At 40.9% G+C, this 16,180-nt stretch overlaps 1 protein-coding gene across 2 annotated transcripts; it reads right to left on the bottom strand.

The window, feature by feature from the left end:
* Positions 1-1,639: 1,639 nt before the first annotated feature.
* Positions 1,640-15,390, bottom strand: PROK2 (prokineticin 2). Of its 2 annotated transcripts, XM_055260639.1 has the most exons (4): positions 15,204-15,390; positions 11,740-11,865; positions 4,460-4,522; positions 1,640-2,812 (listed from the first exon to the last, which is right to left on the bottom strand). In XM_055260639.1, the coding sequence occupies exons 1-4, from the start codon at positions 15,297-15,299 to the stop codon at positions 2,708-2,710; spliced, it is 390 nt and encodes a 129-aa protein (XP_055116614.1). In that variant the 5' UTR covers positions 15,300-15,390; the 3' UTR covers positions 1,640-2,707. The 2 variants fall into 2 exon arrangements, with proteins under 2 accessions (XP_055116614.1, XP_055116615.1); XM_055260640.1 differs by lacking the exon at positions 4,460-4,522.
* Between the last annotated feature and the right edge of the window lie 790 nt (positions 15,391-16,180).

The raw sequence follows: 16,180 nt of genomic DNA, 5'->3' as shown, positions 1-16,180 counted from the left end.
AACATGGCACATGCATACATACGTAACAAACCTGCACATTGTGCACATGTACCCTGAAACTTGAAGTATAGTTAAAAAAAAAAAAAGAAACCAATGAAGAGGAAAATTGGGCTATGTGTTTGATCTATCACTGAACTGACTTTATAAAAGGCTTTAACAAAAAAACTACATTGAAATACTGAGAAGAATAAAGGTTCTCAGTGAGATATGAGGGTCTATAGGAAATAGTTTTGGCATAAACTTTTCTATGGTTAAAAAAATGTTGCTTCTGATAAAAGGCAAAACAAAGTCAGAAATGATAGTTTTCATGAAAGTCAATGTTTGCAAAGAAATCCAAAGGTCCAGTAGGGTTTGGGCATCATCTTCTAGTATAAGATTTCTTTCTACCTTGGAATGAAGGGAATTCATTCATGATATTTTCAAAGTAGACTGTGGATTTAGTTTTTCTCTTGTAAATTTTCATCTTGCCTTACTTTGTGGAAATTCTGGTCTATGAAGTCCCAGCATGTGTGTGAGACGATCCTAGAAACTGGAAGAAACAACATCATAGCCTTTTATATGTATATGTATATATATATATATATGGTCTTGCTGTCACCCAGGCTGGAGTGCAGTAACACAATATCATAGCTCGCTGCAGCCTTGACCTCCCAGGCTCAGGTGATTCTCCCACCTCAGCCTCCAGGGTAGCTGGGACTAACGGTGCATGCCACTATGCCCACCTAATTTTTCTTTTCTTTTCTTTTTTTCTTTTGGTAGACACGGGGTTTCTCCATGTTGCCCAAGCTGGTCTCAAACTCCTGAGCTCAAACAATCCTCTCGCCTTGAGCTCCCAAAGTGCTGGGATTACAGGTGTGAGCCACCGCACCTGGCCAACATAGCCTCGAAAGTCTTAACATTACATGAAAACAAACAACAAATTTGCCAAAGTGCCTATTTCTTTACTCATAATTCCCCTTGTCGAAGTTGAATTTTCTTCAGCAAACTCGCAGAGGAATGTTTCTTGAACACAAACTAAACAACCAAAAATAGTATTTTTCTGACCAAGTTTGGTAATTAGCACAGCAAAATCCCATACATTTATGGGACACATTAGCTCAAGGGGTAAAATTACATACAATGTGCTATCATAAGCCCTGGCTGAGTCAATAACTACAAAATGGACAGACAGTTCTGTGTTTGGAAATGGTTGGTTGGTTGGCATGGGCAAGTTTAGTCAGTTGAACACATTCCACAAGTTGTTTATTTGCCACGTTGAAACCATTCACAATACTTGGTGGGTTTTCGAGGCCAGCCTACATTGGCATCACTGTGTGGTACCACCTAGCACCCTGTCTAACCACTTGCGACACACGCTCCCATCACTCTTTGCCAAGTCAATACACTTAAGCCCCATCAGTCCATTCCTGATTACAAACAGTTTTGCACAGCGTCATTTTCCTTCACGCTCCAAAATCTCACTGATTTATGCATCGTTTATTTTTTGAACTACCTTAAAATCCATGCACACAGAACTCTGCTGTATGTAAAATGAAAATGCACATATCTTCGGGGCTATTTTACCAACCTTGGGGTCTTTATCCATATTGGGACGTAGCCTACTTAGAAATTTGCTTATAATAAAAACTGACAACAACCATGACAAAAATAAAGATATAATATTAAAATAAATCAAATGATATACAGTACTTTCATTATTCTGATACAGAATTTTTACATAGCAATATGGATACAGGTACAAACGGCAATCCATTACAATCGACCTTTCAGTTACAAACAAGGTTTAAATTACAACTTAATACCGATTTAAAAATGGTAATTATTGTTGTGCCAGATTAAAATAAATACTTCCTCTTCAAGTGACATTTTCTAGAATATCTCTAAGTAGAAGACTAAGGAAAAAAAAATTTATAAAAAGTAAAAGAAGTAAAAGTAATCTTTTATTTTTAGAAAAACCCAAATCTAGAAATCTGGACTAAGTTAATTTGGCTTTCCATTCCTTCTGTCCACACACCAGCGCAACAGCAGAGCTGAAGTCCTCCTGAGTGACAGGTTTAGCAAGGGTCCGGCAGCACTCCTAGCGTCCGCACCATGAGAGGAGTCTGGAGTGTCAAGTTCACATATACACTCTTTTCACTATTTAAATACTGGCAAAAAGCTGGATTCCCATCAGTGATTCTGCCATCAAACTCAAAGAGACAAACCCTCCACTTTAAAATGCAAGAGGAGGGAAGAGAAATGGAGAAAAATAAAGTAAGGTAAGGGCCTTGAAATTCTTTGAGGTGGAAGAGGCAGGGGACCAAAAGTTGTAGGTGTATTTGTGTGGCAGGGCACAAATGGGGCTCGGGGTGGTGAGAAAAAAATAAAAAAGTTTCTCTAACAAAATATCAAATTCTTATCTTCCTCATTTTTGTGAAAATGGGTACGTTTTTGACACTTAAGAAAAAAGCCAAAGCAAACCAAAACACAAACAGGGAAATGAGAACCAGTTCCATAATGCCTTACACTTTATATTTCTACCCAAAAGTAAAATTCCCTTTCGATAAAAAAAAAAAAAATCAATTAAAAATCAAAGATAAAAATGTTACTTGGAAAGTTGAGGAAGCAAAAACATTTCTTTCTGGCACATTTTTTGTTTGGCACAATCACAAGTAAGACTTTACAGGTAAGATGTGGCTATTGACATTTGGTTTCTACTCCAGAGCGACTACTTTTGGGCTAAACAAATAAATCGGTTAAACGAAGTCCGTAAACAGGCCAAGCCTGGCAGACATGGGCAAGTGTGATGCATCCTCCGCCCAAAAAATGGAACCTAAATAAAAAAGAAAACGGAGTCAGAGCTGGAAAGTTTTCAAAAACAAACAAACCAAACCATTCTTGAGATAGCTCTTTACATAACTAGTGTTCACTGAGCGTTAACTACCCATTAGGCAATATGCTCAGTACTTTTTATTTATTTATTATTTACTGTTTTTGAGACAGAGTCTTGCTCTGTTGCCCAGGCTGGAGTGCAGTGGCACAGTTTTGGCTCACTGCAACCTCCGCCTCCGTGTTCAAGCGATTCTTCTGCCTCAGGCTCCCGAGTAGCTGGGACTACAGGTGCATGCCACCACGCCCGACTAACTTTTGTAGTTTTAGTAGAAACAGGGTTTCACCTTGTTGGCCAGGTGGGTCTCGAACTACCAACCTCAAGCGATCTGCCTGCCTTAGCCTCTCAAACTGCTGGGATTACAGATGTGAGTTACCATACCCGGCCTGCTCTGTACTTTTTATATGTTATCCTTTCCCATTCTTACAATCACCTTGTAAAGATGGCAAGCACTTTAATTGTACCCATTTTACAGATGAGAGAATGAGGCAAAGAGAGACTGGTATATTGGCCAAGGTCACTTATCTAAAACTTGAAGCTTGTCTAGCAGTGAGTGGGCCTGAGAGACCAAGCTTTTAGTCCTCACGCTGTACTGCCTTTTACTTTTTCTCATTTATTTCTTTTTATGGTATCCTATCATTGAAGCTCCTTAAGCTTGAACCTGGTATTATGGGCATGACCATGTCTACGCAATGAGCAAATATAAACTCACCATCAATGAGCAATATATTAATTCATACATTTGCACACAGATGCCAGGAGTCAAAATGCTGGGAAAAAACTTTAAAAGGAACAGAGGAAAATCAGAGAAGAAGGCAAGCTCAATTTGCATAAATGGAAATTGAGTAGCAGTGAAAGGTCTGCTTCATTCGAGAGTCACTCTAAGAGCCCAGCCCATTTCACCAGCCAAGCTGGGTTGAGGAGGGTCAACTGACAGCGAGCATGGTGGTTGTCTGTGCCAGTGGTAAATGGTGTACACTCCAAATACGTACGCTTTCTAGAATAAAGACAGCAAATATTATTTTCCCTCCCCTAAGCAATAGCACCTTCCTGAGAATCTGCCTGTCTTACAAGTTATATATGTCTTACAAGTTACCATTTCCAAACACAAGTTATATGGAGAAAGTTTAATCCCAGGCCTGGAGCGTCTGTGAAATCAGATGGCAAGTGACTCTGATTCAGGCTAAAGTGAGAGAGACGAGTGACTACAGACTCATGTCTCAGAGATGTTTCCATAGTTTAAGCATGGCAGAGGATGTGTTCTTCCTGCTTCTAAACTCAACTTCAACATCATTCTAGTGTATTTCTTAATCGGTTCCACCAAAAGAGGCCACCCCTCATCAATGATCTGTTCTTATGAGAAAATCTGAAATGCATCTTTTAGATGCCTTCCAGATAAATTTCTTTGTATATATCATACAGATAGCAATACAGATTATCAAAGCTGTCTACAGACAGTGGCAGAACCATTCTAATCTTATGTTGGGGCTGAACTGATAGGACAGACCCAACTCTATGGTAGTCCAACAATGTAAAGGCTAATTCTTCTAGGCATGTCTTTTGGTGGTACCACATTCGCATTCTTCTTACCTCCTTTTTCCTTTTGCTTCTCTTCCTCTTTCTTCTTTCCTGCCTTCCATTTCCAAAATTTTTCTGGAAGGGCCAGGGAGATGATTGAGATCAATAAATACAAAGGGAAGAAAAAGAGGCAAGGGGAGGGCAGGGTATGCATGTAGTGAACTGGCGGAGCAAGATACAGCCAAGCCATCCCAGTTCCTCTGTCCTTTTGCTGTGTCATGACTTCCCAGGCTCTAATGACAGCATCTACATGCAGTCATGTTCACCACTGGATTAATATAGACTTGTGCTCAGAATGGTTCTGTCACTGTGTGTCAAAGGGAACACTGAGGGTCGGCTCTTTTGCTGCCACCAAGAACACATCAGAGGAGGTGAGTACAGCTGGACTGGCTTAGACAATTCTAAGTGGATAGCATGAGAAGTGATCACCAATGACCTTTATAGCCCATTCTGACCCTGAGACCTTACGTTTCCTTTCTGCCAGCCTAAAACTACTGCATGGGCCAGTGATTCTCAAATAGGGATGACTGTGACCCCAGGGGACATCTGGCAATGTCTGCAAATGTTTTCATTTGTCACAACTAAGGGCAGGGAGGGGGATGCTCTAAGTGTCTAGTGGGTAGAGGCCAGGGACGCTGCTAAACATTTTACAATGCACAGGACAACCCCTATGACAAAGAATTATCTGGCCCAAAACGTCAGTAGTGCTGAGGTTGAGAAAAACAAACACAGATAGCAATATCCAAGTAAAAGGAGCCTGAAGTGTGTCAGTCAAATACACCTATAATGAGCATGTTAAATTGTTATAAACGGAGATCACCAAATATGTTACTTTCATTCACTCATTCAACAGATACTGAGTGCCACCTACACACCAGGCCCTATCTTAAGTGCCGAGCATACAATGATGAGCAAAACAGGCGAGGCTGTGCATGGTGGCGCTTCCCTCTTAATGATACAAGACAGAACATCAGTAAAATTGTTTCAGCTGCTGGTACTCACAGCCTTGTCCTTTCTGCATCACGACACTATGATCACTCTCTGGCCTGTCACATGGGGTGGGCAGTACCTTGGGCCCGGTAGAAAAGAAAAATCACATGGACTGTGCGCCATGGGTCAGGTCTCAGAAGGCATCATGTATGAATGTCATCCCAAACCTCAGCACCAGATTTTTGCTTTGTCTGAGATAGAGGTAAGTGGCTTCCTTTTGAGGTGAAGTGAAGGTCCTGGACTGAGGTTACTCAGCTAGGAGGGGAAAGCGCTCAAAGTCAAACACGGTCCTGCTTTCTTCCAGATTTTGCTCTCTTCTCAAACACCACCAAGCCCAGACTCCAGACTCTCTAAAGAGGGGACCATATCCATTTTACTCATGAGCATATAGCTCTTAGCCTGGTACACAGAAAACACTCAGGAAATATTTGCTATGTGCCAATCAAATGCCCTGCAATGCCCCACAGAGTCTAGGAACTCCCTGAAGGGCAGAAGTAAGATGACCGTCTCAGATCCCAAGGCTCCCCTCACTGCCCTGCCCAGCTCCGAGCAGGCAAAACGTAACTCACACCACCAAACTCAGAGATGGACTCACCATGAAGCCCAAGAGGCCGAAGCCCCTCTCACGTATAGGCCTCTAGTCCAGGACCTACGAGGGACCCTGGTAGTGTGTTCACAAGGTCATTTGTTTTTGTGAAACTTAAAAAAAATCTTTGTATTATTTCTTTAAATCAAGGACACCAAGACTGTATGAACATCAATCTGGATCTGCTTTGAGTGACCTTAACATAATGATTATACTGAACTGCAGGGTCCTTAATACTTAGGTGCTTTTTTCTCATTCAAACCCTGTTCACTCAGATCTGTGAGCTCCTAACGACAAAAACCATGATTCCTTTCCTCTTTTCTTTTCTCTCTTCTCTTTTTTTCTTTTTTCTTTCCTTTTCTTTCTTTCTTTTTTTTTTTTGAGACAGAGTCTTGCTCTGTTGTTGTGCCCAGACTGGAGTGCAATGGCGTGATCTCAGCTCACTGTAGCCTCCGCCTCCCAGGTTCAAGGGATTCTCCCACCTCAGCCTTCCACGTAGCTGGGACTACAGGCACGTGCCACCACGCCCAGCTAATTTTTGTATTTTTAGTAGAGACAGGGTTTTGCCATGTTGCCCAGGCTGGTCTTGAACTCCTGGCCTCGAGTGATCTGCCCATCTCGGCCTCCCAGAGTGTTGGGATTACAGGCGTGAGCCACTGTGCCTGGCCAAAAACCATGATTTCTGATATTATACACTCAGTAGATGTTTGTCAGTTTCTTGACTGGCCCACTCACTTCTAGATCTACAGACACTGTGTGGCAAAGCTAACAGGTGTCTCATAATCACAAATGCAAGAGAAAGTGCTTACAGAAGATGCACACTGGAACCACTTAGTCCAAACCTCACGGTTTACTTTAGAATCAACCAACACTCAAGGCAAAGTTTCCAATAGCCTAGAATTCCAAACGGCAAATTCTAGAAGTTACCGAGGCAGAACATCCAGCACTTTGAGAAAGCATGACTTTTACTTTTTCGCAGCACTTTTAAAGAGAAATTAGCACTTAGAAAAGGGCAACATGAGGGATCCTTATAGTGATGGAAATGTTTTGTGCCTTAACTGTATCAACGTCAAAATCCTGCTTGTAATATTGTACTATAGTTTTGCAAGATGTCACCATTGGGAGAAACTGGGGAAACGGTATATAGTACCAAAGTTGAGAAAACCTGTATTAGACTAAAGCCTATTTCTGTCTTGTAAGTCTTTTTGCTGAACTGAACCTATAAACACTGCTATGATGCTACCCCAAGAAATAATCATAGACAGTAGCTCTTGACATTGTGATAGGAAAGATGAGAAATTCAGCATATTATGCTTTCTTCCCCATATTTGCTAAATTTCTAGTTGCATTAGTTATATTCTAGTATTTTAAAATTTTTTTACTTTAAAAAATGTTAAAATTTTAATGCCTTCATATTCTGAAATTATGTTTACAATGTTTCCTCACAGGTTGGTTCTAAAATAGAAACCACTAATAATTTTTTAAATATTAAGTTGAAAAAAAAACAAGTACCAGGTTTTTATTTGAATATTTTTCCTTCAGAAAAGGAAGGAAAGTGAAGTTTTTAAAAAAACTTGGTGCTAAAAATGTTCACATAAAAAGCGCAGGAAAATTTAAATACAAGATTGTTTGAAGGAAACATAGTTGTTTAAACTGAAAAAATTCAGAATTCAATGAGCAATAAAAATTAAAGTATTAATCACATAATTATTGAACACTAAAAAGTGTTCAAAGCTTTCAAAGCTAAACATTAGTCAAAATGGGAAGGAAATGGCTAATCTTCTATGTAGACTTTGGAAAGTACCGGCATTAATAGAAACTTTTTTTTATTATTTTATTTTATTTTTTGAGACGGAGTCTCGCTCTTTCATCCAGGCTGGAGTGCAGTGGCGCGATCTCGGCTCACTGCAAGCTCTGCCCCCCGGGGTTCACGTCATTCTCCTGCCTCAGCCTCCCGCGTAGCTGGGACTACAGGCGCCCGCCACCTCGCCCGGCTAATTTTTTGTATTTTTAGTAGAGAAGGGGTTTCACGGTGTTAGCCAGGATGGTCTCGATCTCCTGACCTCGTGATCCGCCCGCCTCGGCCTCCCAAAGTGCTGGGATTACAGGCGTGAGCCACTGCACCCAGCCACTTTTTTTTTTTTTTTTAAACAGAAACTTTCTTCTAAAGGCATGATTCAGTTAAGTCATTCTGAAGTGTTAAAAAATTGTCAAAAATGTGCCTGTAATCCCAACACTTTGGGAGCCCGAGGCAGGCAGATCACCAGGTCAGGAGATCAAGACCATCCTGGCTAACAAGGTGAAACTCCGTCTCTACGAAAAATACCAAAAACATTAGCCGGGCTTGGTGGTGGGCACCGGTAGTCCCAGCTCCTCAGAAGGCTGAGGCAGGAGAACGGTGTGAACTCGGGAGGCAGAGCTTGCAGTGAGCCGAGATCACACCACTGCACTCCAGCCTGGGTGACAAAGGAAGACTCTGTCTCAAAAAAATAAATAAATAAATAAATAAAATAAAATAAATTCAAAAATTTGAGAAAAATGAATGCCTGTTAAAACTATTATTTGCTTTAAAATGTATTTAGAAAATATGCATACTATGCTTCCTAGGTGAACTCATATATCTCATATATTTTATTCTATCTTAAAATTATCAAATATAAATTTCAAAACTATACAATTATAAAACAATAGCCTGTCAGGGACTGTAAACTCTACAGGTTAATTGGTACATGTTAAATAAAACAGTAAACTGAACTCGGTAGCTATCAACTCCTACCTATGGTTCTCAGTTTCATTCATCAAACACTGTTCACTTGACCCAAATAAACAGATTTTCAGTGGCTAATGACTAAGCTGAAACAAAATGAAAAAAAAAAAAATTCTATACAGGATCTACATTTTTACTATCTACTAATGAGTCATTAAACTTCAGAGCATAATTGAATACTGTAAATAATGTTCATCAGAATGTACTGAGGAAAGACTTTTTTCTTGAGTTGTTTTGAACAGACTATACAGCTGAGAGATATTCTGGAAGAAACTAGATCTTTTTCTATAATAGGTAAATTTCATCTGGAACAAGTACAACTCTGGGATCTTCTCTTAAAATAGGTCATCAAAATAACTTTTCAAAATGTATATGAAGATAAAAAAGCAACCAATAAGAAAAGTTAGAAAATAAAATTCCAGAAATACATTTCAAGTGAGCATCTGAAAACCATACTCTATTATTTAAAGATTTCATTATTGGATCCATGATAAAAACAGAACCAAAGAGATGTAGCCAGGCTTATGCAAGAAGACTGCATTTGTTTACTTTCAAAATTAATCTTGGACTAAACCTGAAATTGAAGTTATCTAGAAACTGGGGAAATAGAATTCGGTTCTCTTTTAAATATTGCAGAGGATTGGAACACTCATCAAAACCATGGCACAAATTCCCAGTCTGAACTGTTATCACTCATTCCAGGGATCATTTTGTCTCTATTATCTAAACAAACCAGTTTTGGTAATTGGACTAAAAAGTGTTCAAATTAAACCCAACGACTGCTTTCGCAGAGGTGGAGGCGTGTAATGATTAAGACCACATAAACAATAGAGTGTCACAAAGAATGAAATTGAGTGTCTCTTGTTTACTCACAGCCTGTGTTGCTGAACCCCTCTGGGGCTTAATGTTGCATACAGGCTTGTTGTATTAAATAAGAAGTACATATACAACATTTAATATAGAGGATCTGGTACATCACAGTATTTAACAAGGTGCAATTATGATTGTTATTAACACAAACATAGTTCCATGGGATATGTCCCTTTTCCCTTGTTTTAGTAAACAGGCTATGTGATTCTAGCATCTCGGGCATGTGAAGCTGTACTAATACTGTATGAAAACAACACAATTTTTCTTTTTCCAGACAGAGTCTTGCTCTGTCACCCAGGCTGGAGCGTAGTGGCAAGATCACGCTCACTGCAGCCTGCAACTCCTGACCTCAGCCGATCCCCTCCCCGACCTCAGCCTTCCTGGTAATTAGGACTACAGGTGTGTGCCATCACGCCCAGCTAATTAAAAAAATTTTTTCTATAGAGACGGGGTCTCACTATGTTGCCCAGGCTGGTCTCAAATTCCTGGGCTCCAGCAAACTGCCTGCCTCAGACCCCCAAATTGCTGGGATTACAGTGTGAGCCACTATGCCCAGCCAAAAACAACGTAATTCTTAAAGGATAAAGTTAAGAGTAAATGTTTCAGAGACAATGACTTAAGTGTACAAAAGATAACTCATAATTCAATAAGGGTGTTGAAAATAACGAGAGCAATGCTAAAGGCAGCTGGGCCAGTGGCCCCTCTTCCAGGGAAGTTTGGCATTGAGACACACAAGTAACAGTTTAAACCTCTTCTGTCCAAGAAAAAACAATGCATGTCATGTTTTTAAATGACAGTGCAGGCTTGCATGGTAAAACCACAGGAGGGATGGTTTAAATGTAACAGGAAGCATTTCACAAGGCAACCACAGGAAAGCCAAAAGTAAATTCAGTCTTCAGATAGGCCCAAAACAACCAGAATCCACATTATAGCTTGCAGAGTTAAACCTGGGCCAAGGGGCCACAATTCATTTCATTCTGTTCACTCCGAGGAGGGAATGATGTTTGGCTGTATTACATTTTTAAACCCTAAATCACATGTGAAAAAATAAGACAGAAAATGGAATTTGGTTTGCTTTGAAAACATTCTACTTGTATTTAAAAGAAAGTATACAATGTGTAGAAAGAACACTCTAAAGAGACTGAGCTCTGCCTGTCGCAAACCACCTGCCCTCGGACTTGTTGCAATGCCACTGGAAGCACTTTACTAATGGGAAAAATGCGGAGGTGGGACCAGAGGAGGGCAATGCAACCTGGCATTCCTGGGGTGCTCTGTTGAGACCACACTGTGTTTCAAAGGTTTTCAATCAGAAGGCCAAGAACCTCCAGCTCCACATGCCTCCTGCCTCCCACCCACCCGCTTCCTCATATACTGTAAACCTTCCTGACCCCTGCAGACAGGTGGGTCTGCAACCCTTGGAGATACAACCTCTCAAGCCCTGTCCAATCCTGCCACCCTATGATCATGCCACTACTGTTAATAACTTTTCAAAAGTGTTGTTTAGGTCACTGTGATACTGAGCTGACAGATAATAAAGCAAATTGGAAAATTAAATATCATCGATCGCTAAAATTGTGAAAAATGTGTCCTGTAGGTAGAGTCAAAATATAGAATGTTTAAACTAACATACAAGAGTAACTGTATAATCGATTTTCTAAACAAATTCCAAAACACAGAGCTTATTTACTTCTGCCTTATCAGTAGATCTAATATTAAAAGCAGTCTTTTTAAGAACTTCTATACTCAGATTTCTGCAAAGATGCATACTAGAGCATAATATATATTTTTGTTCTAAATAACTTTTAAGCAAATTCATGTGTTGAAAATTATATTGGTAAAATGCTTCTAACACCATGAGAGCAGTAACATGAAAACTATCACTGGAATAAGAAAGACAGAGGATACATTTCTTTGAAATGAAAGGGGAGAGGAGAGGGGGTAGTTTTACACTGCTATCCTTGCTAATGTCCAATATTCATTTCGTTTGTTGAGCACATTACCCGGTCCTTCATGTCATACAGACCTTGCTCAGAGTTATCACAGTAGAACCACCATGAATACAAATACGTAAATACTAACTTTACGAGTCAGTGGATGGCAGCTGTCTCCCAGTTTGCCCATAGGTGTGCAAATCCTTATGCTCTTAACCCAGATACTGACAGCACAGCACATGCCTCCACCACATTGGGAGTCCTTGTCACAAGCCTGAAATGTAATAAACAAACAGATAAATATAGATAATGGGAAAGACTCAGGCTAAGGAAATCTAAAATTAGCAGTGAAAACGCCCTTTAAATATCTAAACACTTCGATTTTAATAATCAGGTTTTTTTTATATGATAACCTTCATTTACTTGTATATATCTACAATAAAATCTGATCAGAATAGATATTTCTCATTTTTTGAAATTGGGCTAAATTCTAGCCCCTGGATTATGAAAATCTTAAGTAAACATAAGATTATCTTAATAAATGAAATCAGCTCTCTTTCTCCAGCGCTTTATGGCTGAATTGGCTTTGAACTTGAAGAACAAGACTGTATTAGTCTTACACTACACACGGCCATTACTACATAAATGGAATCACAAGATTTTATGACTATTTAAACTGCAGAATACATTGGGGCCAATTTAAAAAAAGAGATTTAAATAGTCTCTAAATCTGGCATGAAACACTCCAGACCCATAAAAGGCACTGATGTAAATTTTAGAAGTGCTCATTTTCCCTTTCAAATATTTGCATTTTGGTTCATGAGACTTGACGTTTCTCACACCACTGACTTGCTTTTTCACCTTTTTCTCTTTAAAGAAGTCTCATAGGTTGAAAATGGACAGACCAAGATGCTTGCCTTATGTTACTCTTCCTTCAGGTGAATAAGCTGCAAAGAGCAAATAACTGGCTTAGCATAAACATATATGTACATTACAAAATCAGCTAACAATCCTGTAAGAGCCATCAAATTAAGAAATGCAAGTAACAGGTGCAATTGTCAATAGTAATAACTCAAGGCACCTGCTTTCAATATAAAAGTTGTAAATACATACAATGAAATAATCAACTATGGAGGAATTTCCATACTCTACTAAATAGAAATAAATAATGAAATCTAAATTTATTTGCATGAAAATGGATCTGAAAAACTATTATTCTTTCCTAGAACCAACAAAAAATAGAATGCTTTGTTTGAACCGTGGGCAGTAATCTGTTTTGGTAGTGATAAGATAAAAACATCCTGTACTATATATGTAAGAAACTAAAACCTCTATCATTTAGGCACAAATTTAAATGTACAATTAGTGGAAACAACTAAAACAGTCCTTCAAAATTCTTAGTTTTGAGGACAGTCATAACTTCTCAAGACATAAAATACGGGCACATTCTTAACATTATTTCTCATTAAAAGTAACCAACTATTTTACTTTAAAATTCATTTACTTCCCTCATTAGAATTTATTTCTCAGTCTATTCAAAACAAGTATCTGGATAAAAGCTAAAAATTTCACCTTGAGGTGTTTGGATTTTATAGGACAATATATAAATGTTTCAATTTTCCAATTTTCATCTGCATGCCAGAAATCATGTATATGTAGCCATTACATCCCATAAATAAGGTGTCTAGTCAATGATCTTTTACAATATAGTTTTAACAAATCTATGTGGGCATATAAATCAATTTCAAAATACCTACATACGCTACCCAAAAAACTGTAGATGTAAGGTAGAAGTTTTCGCCAGTATTTTATTTCAACAGATGCTCAATACCTCGAATTTTGAGGCCCCATGAGCTTTTTTTAATGAGACAATCAAAAATCCAGCCAAAATCTTTTAAAATTCAATCACCTGGATGTTTAACATGCTATACACAATATATCTTGATAAGTTACTGGTTCCTGTCATGGAGACATAACTACATTTTATTGCCCTGTTGCTTTAGAGACATTTTTAAAATTCTCTTTTTGTAACACTGAGTTAAAATAACAACAAAAACAGCACACATAACTATATAATAAGCCCAGTCTAAGCCTCTCTAACAGATAGACAGCCAATGTGATAAAATTTTATTTTGTAACAAAAGCTTCAGTTCTTGGAAAATTTACAAAGAGTTGCATAGGTTTATATATTTTTAATTAGACAGCTGTTTCCTAATGCCCTTCATCCTTAACCCATTGCAAATCTATTCAGATAGTGTTGTCCTGTGAATGGAACAAAAAGATACTTATATTGCAAAGGGATCTTGGGCTCAGAGGATTAAGAGAAACTTTAAATGAGCCAGCAGGAGAAGAGGGGGAAAAAAATCCAATCATGTTTCAATTCTCATGTATTAGAAAGACCTGCAAAAACGTTTTTTCAACCACATGGAGTGGCAAAGCTATGCAAGTAATTTTTTAAAAAAAATCTCCTTTCTAATAAATATCACAGAGCTTATAGTTAAATATCTGTTGGATATATACAAATGCTGTCATAGCAAAAGGACTTTCAAAATTCTATAAACCTAATAACTAATATAGAGAATGTAGAGCTTGATTTTCTCAAGACAATGATATTTCCTTTAAAGTCAAACGATATTTTATTGTCTATGTATCAACATTTCAAACATAGACGTTTTATTTAAATCCCATTATGTGCACTTAAATATTTGAAGTAATTTAATGAAGGTGTGAAATAATTCCTCACTTAAAAAACAGAGAAGTTGAACATCCAGGAAATGATAGCAGTTTTGCCTTGTTAATGTAAACTAGACTATTTAGTACTGTACTGCAAACCCAATTCTTCAGATCCACACGAAATTGTTGAGAGTGGGAGAGAACTGAACTAGTTCCTACTCACAAAAAAGATGAAGACATCGTCTCTAAGTTTAAACATCCACACAGCAACCTACTCCATCATTATGCCAGAGCACTGGAGGTGCTTTGCCAGGAATTAGAAATTTAAAACTTTTATGGGGAGACCTCAAGACCCTGAGCAGGGGGGGAACCCCCGGAACCCAGAAGGAAGCTCCCACAATTGCTTTTCAAAGCGCTCACATGGCCCTGGACCAAGTGATTTCAAAGGGTTTCTGCGGAGGACGCATCGGGGAGCAAACTCTTTGACTGTAGGATTAAGACTCTAGGCACTTGGGGAATTAGTCTTAGTCCTTTGCATTTCAGGAAGGGGCCGTCAAATTTTAAGGTTCAAGGCTGGAGAGCCTCCAAAAGTACTTGAGAAGACTCAGAGAGAAACTTCTTTCAGCCTAACAGAAAAAAAATGCGAGGAGTGAGGCTGTGGGTGATGAGGGAGAAGTAAGCGGGAGAAGGTTGTAATAAAGGTGGTGGGCGACATCCTTGTCACTTTTTCTTCCAGGACGCGCCCAGCGTCCCCAGCCGTCTGCTGCTTTTGGATCTGGGCATTTTCCCAAGTGCGCCAAGGGGCGACAGGGGCAGGTATCTCCGCCCAGGGCGACCCTCCCTTTGCCTCTAGCCTGCCCTTCAGGGTCCCCGTCCCAAGCCCCCTGGGCACATCCCAGGCGCGCATCAGGGGTGGACAGGTGCGCCCGGACCGCTTACCCCGGTGATCACGGCGGCGTCCCCAGGGCGGGGCGTGAGCAGCAGCGGCGGCAGCAGCAGGAGGAGCAGGAGTGGGGCGCAGCACAGGCTCCTCATGGCGCCCTCGGGACTGGGCGGCCGTCGGAGGCGGTTGGGGGCGCGGGGACGGGTCGCGCTGGGTGAAGCGCGGAGCGGCGGCGGGCGGGCGGGCGGGCGGGCGCGGCGGCTCCCGCGAGCCTCCGGGCCGTTATAAAGGCTAGCCCCGCTGTGACTCACACCGGCGCCCGCCCGACAGCACACGCGGGGGGCACGGCGCGGACACACCCCACACCCCACGCCCCACGCGCACACGCGCGCCCGCCCCGGCCCGGCCGGCTCCCAGACGAGCACGTGCTGCGCGCGGCCCCCCGCGGCCCCCCGCCCCCCTGCCTCGGGCGCCACGCAGGCAGCGCTCCCGGCGGGGCGCCCCGCTCTGCGCCGTTCCCTCCGCCGTAGCCCAGCCACCGCCTTTCGCACGCGCCGGAACCGCTTTTGTGGTCTCCGAGGCACTCATTTGCTGTCCTGGTTTCCAAAGCTCCACGTGCTCAGCGCAGAAAACTTGCAAATCATTTGCTGTACAGATGTTTAGGGGAAGCCTACTACATGCGGGGCGCTGTGGACACATAGGGGGCGCGGGGTGGGTGAGGGGGACACAGCAGCCCCTGAATCCATTCGTTTGCTCAGCAGGTCTATACTGGGCGCCCGCTGCGTGCCAGGTACTGCCACCCGCTCTCTCCTCACGGGGGAATAACTTAACAGAGAAGACAGACATCAATCAAATACCCTGGAAACGTGGAAGGCAGGGGAAAGAACAAAGGGAGGGCAAAATCGCCCCAATCCCACATCCCCGGCGACGTGGAAGGATATGTCCTTTCAGCTGCGGGACTCCTATTTGTTTCTTTCAAGTCAGATGCCTTCCCTTTATGCCCACATCTGTTCCCAACCCTCTCCTCTGATTT

The sequence above is a fragment of the Symphalangus syndactylus genome, chromosome 21 (assembly GCF_028878055.3).
Source record: "Symphalangus syndactylus isolate Jambi chromosome 21, NHGRI_mSymSyn1-v2.1_pri, whole genome shotgun sequence".
NCBI classification, from domain to species: Eukaryota; Metazoa; Chordata; class Mammalia; order Primates; family Hylobatidae; genus Symphalangus; species Symphalangus syndactylus.
The sequence above is the reverse complement of the archived record's forward strand: the minus strand, read 5'-3'. Positions and strand labels throughout refer to the sequence as shown.